The 13,304-nt window shown below is 37.0% G+C and overlaps 3 protein-coding genes across 4 annotated transcripts; 1 reads left to right on the top strand and 2 right to left on the bottom strand.

Annotated features, from left to right (window-relative positions):
• Positions 1-338: 338 nt before the first annotated feature.
• LOC119997411 (glycosyltransferase BC10-like) lies at positions 339-5,533 on the bottom strand. Of its 2 annotated transcripts, XM_038844413.1 has the most exons (4): positions 5,397-5,533; positions 4,567-4,862; positions 2,835-3,702; positions 345-1,067 (listed from the first exon to the last, which is right to left on the bottom strand). In XM_038844413.1, the coding sequence occupies exons 3-4, from the start codon at positions 3,348-3,350 to the stop codon at positions 429-431; spliced, it is 1,155 nt and encodes a 384-aa protein (XP_038700341.1). In that variant the 5' UTR covers positions 3,351-3,702; positions 4,567-4,862; positions 5,397-5,533; the 3' UTR covers positions 345-428. The 2 variants fall into 2 exon arrangements, with proteins under 2 accessions (XP_038700340.1, XP_038700341.1); XM_038844412.1 differs by lacking the exons at positions 4,567-4,862; positions 5,397-5,533 and having other exon boundaries at positions 339-1,067; positions 2,835-3,886.
• LOC119997414 (CXXC motif containing zinc binding protein) lies at positions 5,446-9,118 on the bottom strand. Its single transcript, XM_038844418.1, has 4 exons — positions 8,956-9,118; positions 7,941-8,048; positions 7,026-7,193; positions 5,446-5,780 (listed from the first exon to the last, which is right to left on the bottom strand). The coding sequence occupies exons 1-4, from the start codon at positions 9,055-9,057 to the stop codon at positions 5,658-5,660; spliced, it is 501 nt and encodes a 166-aa protein (XP_038700346.1). The 5' UTR covers positions 9,058-9,118; the 3' UTR covers positions 5,446-5,657.
• A 775-nt stretch (positions 9,119-9,893) lies between these two features.
• On the top strand, positions 9,894-12,989 carry LOC119996259. Its single transcript, XM_038842830.1, has 8 exons — positions 9,894-10,224; positions 10,819-11,231; positions 11,335-11,421; positions 11,507-11,755; positions 11,797-12,006; positions 12,119-12,172; positions 12,262-12,408; positions 12,507-12,989. Exons 2-8 carry the CDS (start codon positions 11,073-11,075, stop codon positions 12,888-12,890), a joined length of 1,290 nt encoding a protein of 429 aa, XP_038698758.1. The 5' UTR covers positions 9,894-10,224; positions 10,819-11,072; the 3' UTR covers positions 12,891-12,989.
• The last annotated feature ends 315 nt before the right edge of the window (positions 12,990-13,304 follow it).

The following is a 13,304-nucleotide window of genomic DNA, read 5'->3' as shown; positions in this document are numbered from 1 at the left end:
TATGAGCTGAAGTTTCGAGAATCTTTGCTTCTCTGGCGTTTGTGCTGGAGTAGGTAGCCAGCTGTTGTTATCATTAGACGACCTTAATTTAGCTCCAGCGATGACTTTCACTCTTTTGTACTGCATTCTAATTAAATTAAATCGTTTAGTAGAGCCTTATAAATTGTAAAAATAAAATAACTTTTGAGCTGTGAAAAATCACATGGCTTCTTATGTAATTTATTTGTATTTGTAAAATTTCAACCTGCATTAGACAATAGACTAGGCTGTTGGCTCAAGCATGGCAGGGGAATCATATGCTCCATGAGGATAGCAGGAGATGGAGATGGAGATGGGGATGGATATAAGAACAAGGTGCCAAGTATGAATCCTTGTCCACTGTCTAAATTTTTTTGAATTTCAAAAGCATACTAGTCTAGGAATTTGTATTAATAGCCCAAAACCTTGGAAGAGAGAGATAACAGAGGTTCCAAAGTGCTTGGAGCAAATTTCCTTGCAAACAGAAAGCAAATTGATGACTTCTGTTCATTGTATTGGCAGTGCTGACCTTCATACATTCTTCTGAAAAACTCTTCTGTGATGTCAGCTCGTCCAAATGTAGCCGGGTGAGCTCCACCCCTTGACCAGTCCACCAAAGTGATGCTTCTATTTGCCAAAAGACTAGGTGCTTCGATGGTTAACATGGTCGGGAAATAATGTTCGTCCACGTAGCAACTCGGTTTACAGAACTCTTCAAATTTAGGGTAGTACTTTTTGTCTTCCACTATATTGATGGCGATCATTCGGTTAATGCCGAACCACTGGGATCCTTTACGCCACTGGCTTATCTTCACCTCAGGTGCCATGTTCTCGTTATACCGCCCCCGCCCATAAGGACCGGGGTCATCAAATGCACCCATGAAGCTATATCTTGATTTCACTACGTAGTTGTACATCACACTGAAATTATACAGAGGAATGCAAGATTCAGAAAGCAGAATAAACCATTCATTGGAGATATCAAGCAATGCATTTGCGATGAGTCTTCTCTCTGCATCGCACATACTCATCTTACCCCACTCAGAAACCTGCATGCAAGGAAACAAAAATATGTTACACTCATTACAGTTTTAAAATCTTTTTATCTTTACGATATTGAAATTACGGTTGATGACAAGTAACCATCATCTGAAATAGCCTAAGAGTTGAGCAATTGTGCAGTATGACACATCACTGTTACAGTATCCACGCAAGTTAAACTAATTTATGACGGGGTATGGGAGGTATCAAGTAGACAGAGTATCCCTCCCTAGGAATGTCACCAATCGTAGTTCCTGTGATACTTTCTACGTTTAACACTACAACAGCTAATGCAAGCATTTTTGAGCGGCGAATATAAAGGAAAATATGTTCCTATGATATCAACCCATTCATGGTTAGCCCCAGATAAAGCGGTTCCAATGATATAAACTGTTCCTCATCCTGACATCTCAGCTATTGCCTGCTGATCATGTTCTCCATTGCAGCCAATGCACATCCTAGCTACTCTGCCTCTAGAAGTTCATTGAATAAAAATTGGCTCAAAGAAAATTCCCATCCTACAACCTTCATAGCAAACATTAACGTGAATTGTTTCTAAGAGTTTCGGAACAATGACTTCTAAGCATGCGGTCACTTAAAGGCTCCACCAAATTGATTTCTATGGCCAATCCCACCATCAAATTGAAGGACAAACAAACGCTAGGTATCCTTCCTAATACTTACGTGGAAACACTGAGTGAGCCAAAACTCATTCTATTTTCAATATCCCCTTTTAATGAAAGCATCAAAGAACCAAATTTCCATATGTAAAGCAGAGACAGTAGCAAAAGAAGCAACCTAAACACAGCACCCAAAAATATATCAATTATTGAAACAATTTTATGGACCTCATTAATTATCATAAGCATAAATAAGCAAAAGAGGAAAGGCTTAAGATGCGCCTGCAAATAGCAGCTCAAGAACAATAATTATTTCTTTGCTGCAACTACATGCAATTTTCCCTGGCCAACCATTTGTTTGTAGATGGGCAATTGATCACAAGCTAGAGATGTTGGCTAGCATTTGAAGACACAGGAGTAGGCAATGCATGTAACTTTTTTGGATGAGGATAACAGACACATTATTGTCACAAAAGTATTTACTTAGCTAATAGATCCAACAATAAGAAAAGTAGATCTTGGGTAAAAAAATGTAACTGGGCAAACTAGTAGCAGGCAAGATCGGCTAGAGAGAAATAACATGATATTTTTGGACAGGGAAACAGACTTGGTCACTTCTTAGACAACCGATTTAGCAATCTAAAATTTTGGTTGTCAACTTATTGTAAGAAATTCTTGGGGTCCGTCGGCCTAGTTGGCTCTTAATTTTGTCCTTCCCACAGTTCAGATATTCTTTTCCTTGTTTGCACCTGTTTGATGCTTCCATTATTAACTTTTGCTACTTGGCTAGGTTAGTGTTCGACCTTGGCATCCATGTTAATAACGAGGAAACAAAGTACCGTCTATGTCTTATTCACAAGAAGGAAAACATTGCCCGACTACTTGAATGCATCGCCAGCATTCGTAGAATTTATGATGACTGCAATAGAGGGTATAAGCTTTCACATCCAACCGTCTGAACATACAAAGCAGCATTGGAACAATTCTATATAGATATCTAAACACAAGTTTTAGCATGATCTGGAAAACACAAACAAAGAAGTGAAGGCATTGAAGCAAAACAACTCATTAACTTGGCACAATTATACATACTGACCGAGCAAAAAAAAATATAACAAGTAAATATTGATCCTATTAACAAAGCATAAGCCATACCTGACTTGGGATTTGTCTCCGGTAAAAAACAGACCAAGATGGAAATTTGTCTTGGAAAGATGGCAGTGTATGAAGGTATACCGAGTATAGCCCTTCGTGCCCCTTAAAAAACCTTTCCCAGAGAGGTGCCAATGGCATAGGCCCCTTACTCAAGAACATAAATGCGATTTTAGGGACCCTTTTAAAGGGATAGTCCCTTCTTCTGGGAACAAGTGAGGCCCTCCATAAGAGCTCCTCGTCGGTCATTGTATGAAGTAGATTTGATGGAGGCCTAATCCAATTTTGCAAACTATCTGGTTCTTCATAGTAGGGTTCAACACTAGACGTTACAGTAGTCACTACGCCTTCAATTCCAAAGCGACGGATTGTGTATACACTAATGATTGAAAATGCAAAACACAGAACCAAAAACAGCCCAAATACCTGAAGCAGTCTCAAAGGTAATCTCGATTGGTTTACTTTGTTAGAAACTAGAGACTCCTTGCCTTCCTCTAATGGCACAACCCTCGACTGCATATTCACAATACTCTATGAAGATTCACCTTCTAGAATTCTCTCTCAAAGTAGCAAACCCAGATTCAAGAACTGCATATTTCTCCGCAAATTACCAATAGTTTATATTCCCGCATATGGGTTTTCCGGAATCGCTCAATTGCAAGAAAAACCGATACTCTTGAACCTAACCGACTTTTGAGTCAATATCTCATCATGGATTCTTGAATCGAAGCCAATATTGGACGATTGGATGAACAATAAAATTGGCTTCCTTCATAAAAGGCTGTCTTCACAGATAAAGTAAACCATGCAACTCTATTGCTATAAAAGAGAGTTATAGATCCATTTACACCATTCAATGCTTTGATTGCGCCTGCAAAGTTGAAACAGAGGATGGTCAAAGAGATAAACGAGAGAGGAAAGTTAGGCAAAGCAAGCCAGGGCAGGGTTTATATTAATTGGCTATGGAGAGAGAGGTCCACCAGAGTGGGGATCTAAGCTAGCGAGAGACACAGGACAGTGAAACAGGAGAGTGAAATTATAGAAGTTTGGTGAGAAGTGAAATCTATGGGTTCGTGGAATGTCTTTTTAACACGCACACGGATGGTGCGCTTTGGGTAATCCCTTCTGTCAGCTAATTCCTTTCCAATTTTTGTGAATTGACTACTTTTCCTTAATTAAAAATATTTATTAGTATTTTGCAGTAAAATATCATATATTCCTAATTTTATACGCAATTCCAAGAGAGATGTGATTGGTCCATCCTTTTTGATAGAGTCAATGAAAATCTTGATTTTGTTCTGAAATGAGACGTTCATCTCTTTAGAAACATATAGAAGAAGAGTAGAATCTTCAATACTATATACATGGTGATGGGGTCAGCTAATTTACAGTCTCACCCCTAGATTTTTGTTGCTGCTATAATTGTGGTAAGATGTTACCAATGTCTTCTGGGCTTAAAACATCTTGCTAATAAATGGGTTACCATTTAAAAAATTAATTAATTGTTAATATTTGTGCTTTTGTAACTGCCAATAATTGAGATTCTAGAATTGAATGACCCCACCACGTATTAAAAATATATACAGTAATTTTTAATTCTCTTCACATTCCATTTTATATGTCAGTGGAATCAGAATATATATTAAAATTTAATAGAATAAAAAAAAAAACAGTGCCGAACTGCCGATTGCATTAACGTGTGTGTTGTGACGCCTTATTAATAAAAAAATAGTACCTGCCATAAAAGTATGATGAACGTTGCAGTCATACATTCTGATCAGTCCTTCAGCTTGACGATCAAGGATCACAGCCCCTGTAGCTGCTAATGGCAAAAAATAAATTTGAACTTACTTTCAAATTCAGATTTTATTGATTTATGAAGAGAAGTTATGGTTAGGTGAGTTTCCTTCATGACAAGTCGCACGAATAGGACCGCCCGACAACCGCTAACGAATAACCAAAGCTACCCGCGTGGGACGTGCAAGTGTGCAAACAATCCCCGTTTTCCACCTGCGCTTCCAACTTTGAAACCTGAAAGTCGTGGAGAGAAAGCGCAACTGAATCGTCACGCCTCATTCTCACTCAGAAAAAGAATTACAGGAAGGAAAGAGATTTTCTTGGGATTTTTCTTGGTAACCAATCATTGTTGACCTACAATACATACTACTGCAATCAAATACCCAAAGAAAATTGTTACAATTTTCAACTTGTGGCTTCTCTTTGTCAAGCTGATCTTACATGGAAAATGACCTCATAACAGAATGCACTATATGCTCGAATATTCAAGATATTTAAAGAGTAACAGTGACGATTCAGTCAGTCAAGAAGGTAAGCAAGACATAAATTTAGAAACGCAATATGCACTTTTGATTGATATCCTGTTCCTAAGCTATAAAGAAAACCCTAATAAAGGAATTTATTAACAAATCCAGATGAACCTAATTATATGAGATGAATGTTTGACAATAGCATTTCCCGACACACAGCCAATACATACCCGCTTTGAAACCTGTAATGCATCAACTTAATAGATGAATGATTACTAAGCACAGTAACAAGGCCTACCTCACTAGGGAAAGTTTTCAACTGATTTTCTTCTCCTCTCCATGGCAACAGCATCAAACATTCCTTTTCCATTGCTTTAGGCATAGTACAAGCATACTTCAACATATCACATCCCCAAATTTTTTCAACATTGAGAATGACTAAATGGTCAAGAGAAGCGATATCCAGTATAACTGAAAATAAACCCCAGAATGAACATTTTTCAAAACAATTCCAGATATAGTTCAATGCCAATAACACCAGTAATGCACAACCAACATCCTACTTAACCACATTAAAAGCAGAACGAAGATTTGATATCATAACTGGGCACTCTCCTTTCTCATCATATTCAGCAAATTCTCCTGATGACAAGTCCACATCCTCATATTTGGTTCCTTCAATCTGCGAAGACGATTTACCATAAGTTGAGTGAAAAACGCAACCAGTAAAAGGAAAGCCAGATCGTGTGACTTGTGAGTCCAAGTGCCATATATATTGATAATTGTTATAAAAAGTCAGCACAATTGGGCAATAGTGAAGATCATTCACAACATTTCAATAAAAGATGCTGACAAGCACTCTGAAAGTTAAAATAAAACAACGATCTGTTCTGGAAGTAAAAAACAAGGATATCCTAGAACCAAAACTGAAGTAAACTTTAAATTGCTAAATGAAGTCAACCTTTACTTTTCATTAGGGATTAGAAGAAAGTCAATCAAATATATTGCCTCCGCCATCTTTATTTTCACAGGAAGCACATTCTTCTCCCTTATAAATGTCCTAAAGTCCGCAAAGGAATCTGTAATTAATACCAGAGGCACTAATTGCAAACTTCTTTACTGAAAAAACAGGCAATAAAGACACTCCCAAGTATTACACATGTCCACATGCTTACTTTTTTGCTTTGAATTCAACACCTACGATGAGTCTAATCTTCATAGGATGGTAGGCGTGGGGCACGTTCCAAAGATGAGCACTTTCCAGAAGGAAAAAAAATTTAACCAAATAAATCAACACGTTGTAGTTCCAGACACAGAGATTCAAAAACATGTGACTTAAGGCTAGGCGCTACATACACCCCAGAATTAGCAGGTCTTATCTGTTGCACATGTAGAAAATTCCTACCCAATGAATATTTTCTTCCCAGAAAGATGCGACTGATTCTTATTGTTCGTTATTATCAAGATGAATCAAATCTCACTTTAGAAACTCAAGTCCTGGCATACAGACGCAATCAGATAAAATAAAATTAAAAAAAAAAACTCGACGATTCAAGAATCTAGAATTAGAATAGCTTCCATTGACAGCGAATGGGTTTCGAAATTCTCATGCAGACATCCAAAAGCAATTATAATTAGAATACAGCAGATATGTGACTCTTCAATAATGTACGAAAAAATATGAATATTAATAAAGCTAAGCATATACCTTTCAGTTAGGAAGCAACCATCAAAGCATATTTATTTTCATGGGGAAGGCAACAAAGAAGAGGGGCTCAGAAGAAATTACCATCCAATTTACACACAGAGATAACATTAAATCACCAAAAGGATGATATTCTAGCCTTAAAAAAATCTAGTTTCTGGGATTCGATAAGATAGAAGAGAGAAGGGCAAAGCAAAACGCAATAGGGTGCCAGAAGCTTACAGATTCAACTTTCCATCCAAGCCCAAATACAAAATCAACTGGTTCATAGCCCCTGCAATCAAATAACATCAATGGGGAAAATTTCCCAGTCTCACTCATGTCTTGGGTTAAAGGAGACCCTGAACCAGGAACCATCGTTATAGTACCCTCCCGCTTACACAATTTGCACTATAACAGAAAAAATCATGTCATAAGATGTCAATTTTAAGGACAAAGATCAAGCCTATAAACTCAAGAATTTGAAGTTCCACAGGGTACATGTATGATAAGGCGAAACAATGACCACCATTATCATCAGAATCAGAACAAAAGCACAAGTCCAATAATTTCAGAGAGAGACCACCGTAGACAAAATATTGATCATAATTTCTGTGAGGATTGATTTAGTTTAAATAGCTCATGCAACTTCAGCCAATTAAGTACAAGTATAAATATAAATTACAACTGATGAACATCTGACTTTGCAGCACATCCAGTTACAGACTCATGAAAACATGATTAAACTCAGTTGCGTTTACAGAAAACTGAGAAATAGAAAAGAAAATCCTCATCTTAATCACAATGAGCAAAGCATTATGGTTCAGAATCTACAGTTTGTTAACTTACACTGACCATAGACAAGGATCATTGATTTTGAGAACACAATGCTTTAATAATAAACTGGACACACGTACAAGAGAGCATAAACTAATTTATTAAATGTAAACATATGGTCACTACAGGAGTGAAGTCGTAAAATATAAGAAATCAAGATTATAAATCTAAACAATATCATCATTTGAAAGAAAACCGATCATCACAGCATAGATGCAGTCCAGATTTTCCAATACAACAAAATTTCTCTGCAATTAAAGACGGTAAAAAAACCTGTCTGTTATTAATGTTAACTATGCACAACACACACAAAGAGATTACCTTCTGAACCAGATTAGTGGTTCCCTTGCCTAGTGGGGACGGAAGGGTCTCATTCAGTGTCACACAAGTTGCTTTCTGGCTCACTTCTCCACAGTTACCACATTTCACCTGTATATCCGAAAAAATAATGCATAATAAAATAAATATATCGACATAACCTAGCACAAAATTAGGCAGAAAAATAGAAAAATCAAATTCAAAAAGATAGTAACATATGAGTGCTATAATGTGAGAAGTATTTATAGAATTAAGGAGTAATAAATAGAATTAAGGCTATGAATATGCCAAATGATATTTATCAAATAAAGGCCACCAAGCTTGTTGATCTGATTCTACCTTCATCCACTTATTTTGAAGATATTGCAAGAACCACAAATGAAAATTATCTAATATGACATTGGACAGATACAAAACTTCATCAATGGAACTTCTACAGTTATACACAGTTTGATTTGTCTACACAAATTTGATGGAGTCCTAAAAGAGAAGCTAACTTCCGAAACCGAAAATGAAGTGGAAAAGAGAAAAACGATTCAACAAGATTGACCATAGGAAGATAAATAATCAAGGGGGAAACACCATTAACGAAAAGCAGCTACGAGCATCTGAACAAACCACGAAAAAAAATTAAATAATCATTTCAGATTCAGCTAACTTGAACTCAAACGAAGCCTGAAACCCTAAGTTGCACACAAACACATGAAAGAAAAAGAAAAATATATTACAAGATGAATAAGCATCTGTATCTTAAAAAATGAAAAAACTAATTAAGAAACCAAACCATATCCAATCCACATGAAAGAAGAAACTCTAAATTGGACACAAACACAAGAAACAATTAGGAGAAGAAAGACTAATCATCCACAACCGAACCAAAGCAGATGCTACGGAGAGGAATCAAACCAGAATAAAACACTAAGAACCCCAACACTAAACGAGTTAAACATATTTAGCAAAAATCAGCGAGAGGGAGAGTGAATGAATATAAGGAGAGGACTGAGGAGATTGAAGAGACCTTGAAGAAGTAGGAGAAGGTGGGATCGTCGCGACCGCCTTGAGGTTGAAGGTTCGTGAGGTTCTCGAGCTCGGCACTGATCACCAGCATGTATTTCACCATTTTCGCTTCTCTCTGTGAAATTGGGACTTTGGGAGAGATTGTTCTCCGGTTTACAAGTAGACTCTGTTCGTTATTATTGATTTGCATTTTAAATGTTAAATAATTCTTGTCCCTATTTTCTTTATGTTTCCCATTAAAATCAAATTTTGAACATCATTTTTTTTTAAATACCACAGGAAAATATATTTTTCATTGGAATTAAACATTGAGCATACATATGTCTAGTTCAATTGATTGTCAACCGAATCACTTCTCGTTGATCAGTCTGAAATTATGTTAAAATGCATCTAAATGTGAAATAAAAATTCATAGTTTTATGTGCTTATAAAGCATGATTATAGTCAGGTGTATCCTTGATGATTTGTTCTATCTTCTCCTATTCAGCCATGACTTGTAGAGAAAAACAATTTAACCATAAAGCACAAGTAACAAATAAATAAATTTAAGCATGGCCAAAATATGTACAATTAATGTTGGAAAGTAATGCAAAAGCATTTGTTGAAAGTAACAATATAATGTGCATGGTGATGTGATTCCACCCGTACTCGTAGGATGGTTAATCGATTAATAGGATCCGTTTATCAAACCATTTGAAATAGCATATATTTTCGTTAAAAAAACTTATACCCAGATAGTACTGTATTTTAGTCGCGTGTACTGAAGCCATATCCCCCCCGAAAGAAAGTATTTTGGGCTTGGGCCCTGAATATTTGAAAGCCTGGAGAATTTACACTGTGATATTATTATGGGCCTTTGGGCCCAAGGTCCTACAACGGCTTCATGGGATATGCCGAGCGGCCCGGGCCAAGACCCGTATTTCGCTCCGTATGTAAATTGTTTATCGACGAAAGGAGTGGATTTCAGTCATATCGACGAATCTAAGCAAATTGTTTATCTATCTCAATTTGCAGTTGGAACTTGGAAGCATTCCATAACTTTTTTTAAACTTCTCGGTAACCAACCAATCACCGAAATTGAATTCTAACATATAAAATTTTGTTCTGTTATGCGAAGGATTTGGGGAAGCCAGAGAATCCATTCAACAAGAGGAGAAGGATTCAGATGGCCAAGCAAGCGGTGCCTCACTTTCCTCTGAACGAAGAAGAAAACGTCGCCGATGAAGCAGAACTGGAGGAAGATCAATGCGGGTGCCCGATAACGGATCCGGTAACTTAATGCTGCAGTTAATCATTAAGTGTTTGAGATTCACTATGAATATTAATGCAGCAGTTAATAAAGTATTATACATAACTGGTCTTATTAATAATCAGTAGTCATGAACTTCCTCCCAATATGCTTAAGGACACAAAGTGTTCTGTAAACTCTTTTTTGAGAAAAAGGAAGTGTTTGCTTTTATTTATCAACCCAACTTCCTGTGTTTTCTTGGAAATTAATAAGTCATGTGTTTTGGATGTGCTTTATTGAACTGCTCAAGACTTTAAGATGCCTAAACTTGCACCTAAAATTAGAAATCATGTTAGGTTGAGGTATTGACTGCCCGATTGTCGACATAACATCTAGAATGTGATCCTTGAATTTTTTTTCATACAAGACTTGGTGTTCAATAAAGTTTGTGAAGTGATTTAAGTCCTCACTTGAATTAGGAAATTTAATCCTCGACGGATCAATTTGAGTAGGTTTGATGTAACAAGTGATTGTTGAAGCTTCATTTGACCAATATGAAAGTTGTTGTGTTAATTTTATTACTGCTTTCATGAGATGCTTCCAGTTAATACACATGTTTTGCACATTGCACTTCAGATGTTGAAGGTGTAAAAAGAGAAGGGGATGGTTAGAAGGTGAGTCATGCAAACTTTGTGCAGTCTTGAATCTCACATACAATTTGAATGCCATAACATTCGATGATGATCGATGTCTAACAAGTTTCTTAAGAAGATGATCACACAAACTCCGCAATATTCCCCTGATGCAAATACAAGAAAACCCATATTAGAAAAATATTTGATTACTTCATCTTTTTCCCTTGTGGTGAAAATTTGTCTATATAACAACTAATGGCAAGAAGGTTTTGCTCTGCTGAGTTGGTATTCAAAGCATTAATCATTCTACTGGGAGTGACTTTTGTGCAATGTAGCTTAATCTCTGGGAAGAACAGTTCGCAAGTCAGAAGAAAAATAAACCGCCTCAAACGTCATGCTTTAAGAAGCATTCAGGTGAAATATGTCCTTGCTAAAACTTCATGTCATTCTTCTGTGATATTAGATGTGCAAGCTAACTCTATGCCTCTGTAGTTGCTAATAGTAGCTGTGCTTGCAGAGTGAAGATGGGGATATAATTGACTGCATCGACATCTACAAGCAACCAGCTTTTGATCATCCTGCTCTAAGAAAGCACACCATCCAGGTTATGAGTTTTAATCTTCTACTGTAGAAGTGGAGAAATGTTCATTGATGTATTAATATTCACTGTAAAAGTGATTCTTCTTCAGATGGCGCCAAGTTATGATACATCTATGGGGACCAATGTCGAAGAAACAAAAACAGATGCATTGAATACAGGGGATACAAAATCTGTGGTTTCTGGTTTCTCACAACTATGGCAGAAAAGTGGAAGCTGCCCTAAAGGAACAGTTCCGGTCCGAAGAATCAGAGAAATAGGAGTTTTGAAAAGTGGCTTGGTTGAACGCTATGGAAGGAAGAATCCTAGCATTTCTGCTACACAACAAGCCAATTACTCGGTATAATTTTTCTTTCTTTACTCCAAAACATGTTTATGTAATTACCATTGCCACTTTTAACTTTGAACCACTACTCCTACACTCTTCAGAAGGCAATACTGCTTACTGAAGGATACAGTTATTCAGGAGTTAGAGGAGATATCAAAGTTTGGAACCCAAATGTAGAAGCTGATGATGAGTACAGTACTTCTCAAGTTAGTCTCAAAAGTGGCCCTTACTACTTCTATGAGAGCATCGAAACCGGATGGGCGGTTTGTACTATAATTTCAAAAATTCCTTTCTTCTTCTCTTTGGTCTTAGTGGTCTTGAATGTATCACTTCAATGTTAAGTCCACTGATTAAAAGATTTTCACAACATTTCAGGTGAATCCTGGTGTGTACGGGGACAGACAAACTCGGTTATTTGTGTATTGGACTGTAAGTTAGTGCTTACCATATCTGACAGCCTCAAACTCTACTCGGCAATATGTGTTAATTGAATCCATAATTGCTTCTGCTTGAAATAGGCCGATGCATCAAACAAAACAGGCTGCTTTGATCTTACTTGCCCTGGATTTGTTCAAACGAGCAATGAAATCGCACTTGGTTCAGCAATATATCCTCTCTCAGTCCCTGGTGGACTGCCATATCAAATTACCATGTACATATTCAAGGTCAGAAATTGCACCGCTTCACTAAATCTAGTTAAATGTTGAACTACTGCAATCAAAGCGACTTCTCTTGTTAACTGAACTCTATGTGATATTGTTAGGATCCAAACACAAGCAACTGGTGGGTGCAGTATGGAGAGAAAATCAACATAGGCTACTGGCCACCTGAATTGTTTTCTATACTACATCATGGCAATGCAGAATGTGCTGAATGGGGAGGTGAAGTTTACAGCTCAAGAGTAGGACAGTCTCCTCACACTGCTACAGCAATGGGTAATGGACAATTTCCTGATTTCGTTGTAGGCAATTCAGGAGTCATTAAAAGACTAAGAATTCGCGAAAATTCTATCGACTTAAAGTTCCCTGAGTGGGTTTCAACTTATGCTGATGAGTTCAACTGCTATGATGCTTATTATGTTGCTGATTATACTGAAGACCCTGAATTCTATTATGGAGGACCTGGAAGAAATCCAAGGTGCCCTTAGAATGGTCAGTAGGACCTAGATAAACATGATTTCACCCAAATTGTTGTTTGGTGAGGAGCAATTTATCGATTCAAAGTAGATTTAGTGATTTACAGATAATTTTACACTTTCTCCATTGATTATCGGTTCAAACTTCATGAGGAGTTGTTTGGGATTTTGCATATGCGAGGGTACCGGCAGTAAGATTGTCTGCAGTATTCTATAGTTTCAATCATCAAATCTGTTTACTAAAGTCATAAAAACAAACTGGGTCTCCACAATGATATGCACTATCGAAACTCCTAATTGAAACTGTAGGGACACTATCAACACTCCTGATTGAAACTGTAGGAACACTGTAGTGACTTTCACTGCAGAGACCCTTAACTCATGAATTGCAATCCCACAAAATTTTCAGAAATTCTTCATTTAGTA

The sequence above is a fragment of the Tripterygium wilfordii genome, chromosome 4, assembly GCF_013401445.1.
Source record: "Tripterygium wilfordii isolate XIE 37 chromosome 4, ASM1340144v1, whole genome shotgun sequence".
Classification (NCBI taxonomy): Eukaryota; Viridiplantae; Streptophyta; class Magnoliopsida; order Celastrales; family Celastraceae; genus Tripterygium; species Tripterygium wilfordii.
Note: the sequence above shows the minus strand (reverse complement) of the source record. Positions and strands in the feature narration are given on the sequence as shown.

Bases quoted from the DNA above. Each gene is read 5' to 3' on its own strand.
- LOC119997411 (XM_038844413.1), bottom strand. From the start codon at position 3,350: ATGCAGTCGAGGGTTGTGCCATTAGAGGAAGGCAAGGAGTCTCTAGTT. The intron at 1,068-2,834 runs GTATGGCTTATG...CCTTGCATGCAG, and splicing joins GGAGACAAATCCCAAGTCAG to GTTTCTGAGTGGGGTAAGAT.
- LOC119997414 (XM_038844418.1), bottom strand. From the start codon at position 9,057: ATGGTGAAATACATGCTGGTGATCAGTGCCGAGCTCGAGAACCTCACG. The intron at 8,049-8,955 runs GTCTCTTCAATC...TCGGATATACAG, and splicing joins CCTTCTCCTACTTCTTCAAG to GTGAAATGTGGTAACTGTGG. The intron at 5,781-7,025 runs GTAAGCTTCTGG...TCGTCTTCGCAG, and splicing joins TTGGATGGAAAGTTGAATCT to ATTGAAGGAACCAAATATGA.
- LOC119996259 (XM_038842830.1), top strand. From the start codon at position 11,073: ATGGCAAGAAGGTTTTGCTCTGCTGAGTTGGTATTCAAAGCATTAATC. The intron at 11,232-11,334 runs GTGAAATATGTC...CTGTGCTTGCAG, and splicing joins ATGCTTTAAGAAGCATTCAG to AGTGAAGATGGGGATATAAT. The intron at 12,409-12,506 runs GTCAGAAATTGC...TGATATTGTTAG, and splicing joins TTACCATGTACATATTCAAG to GATCCAAACACAAGCAACTG.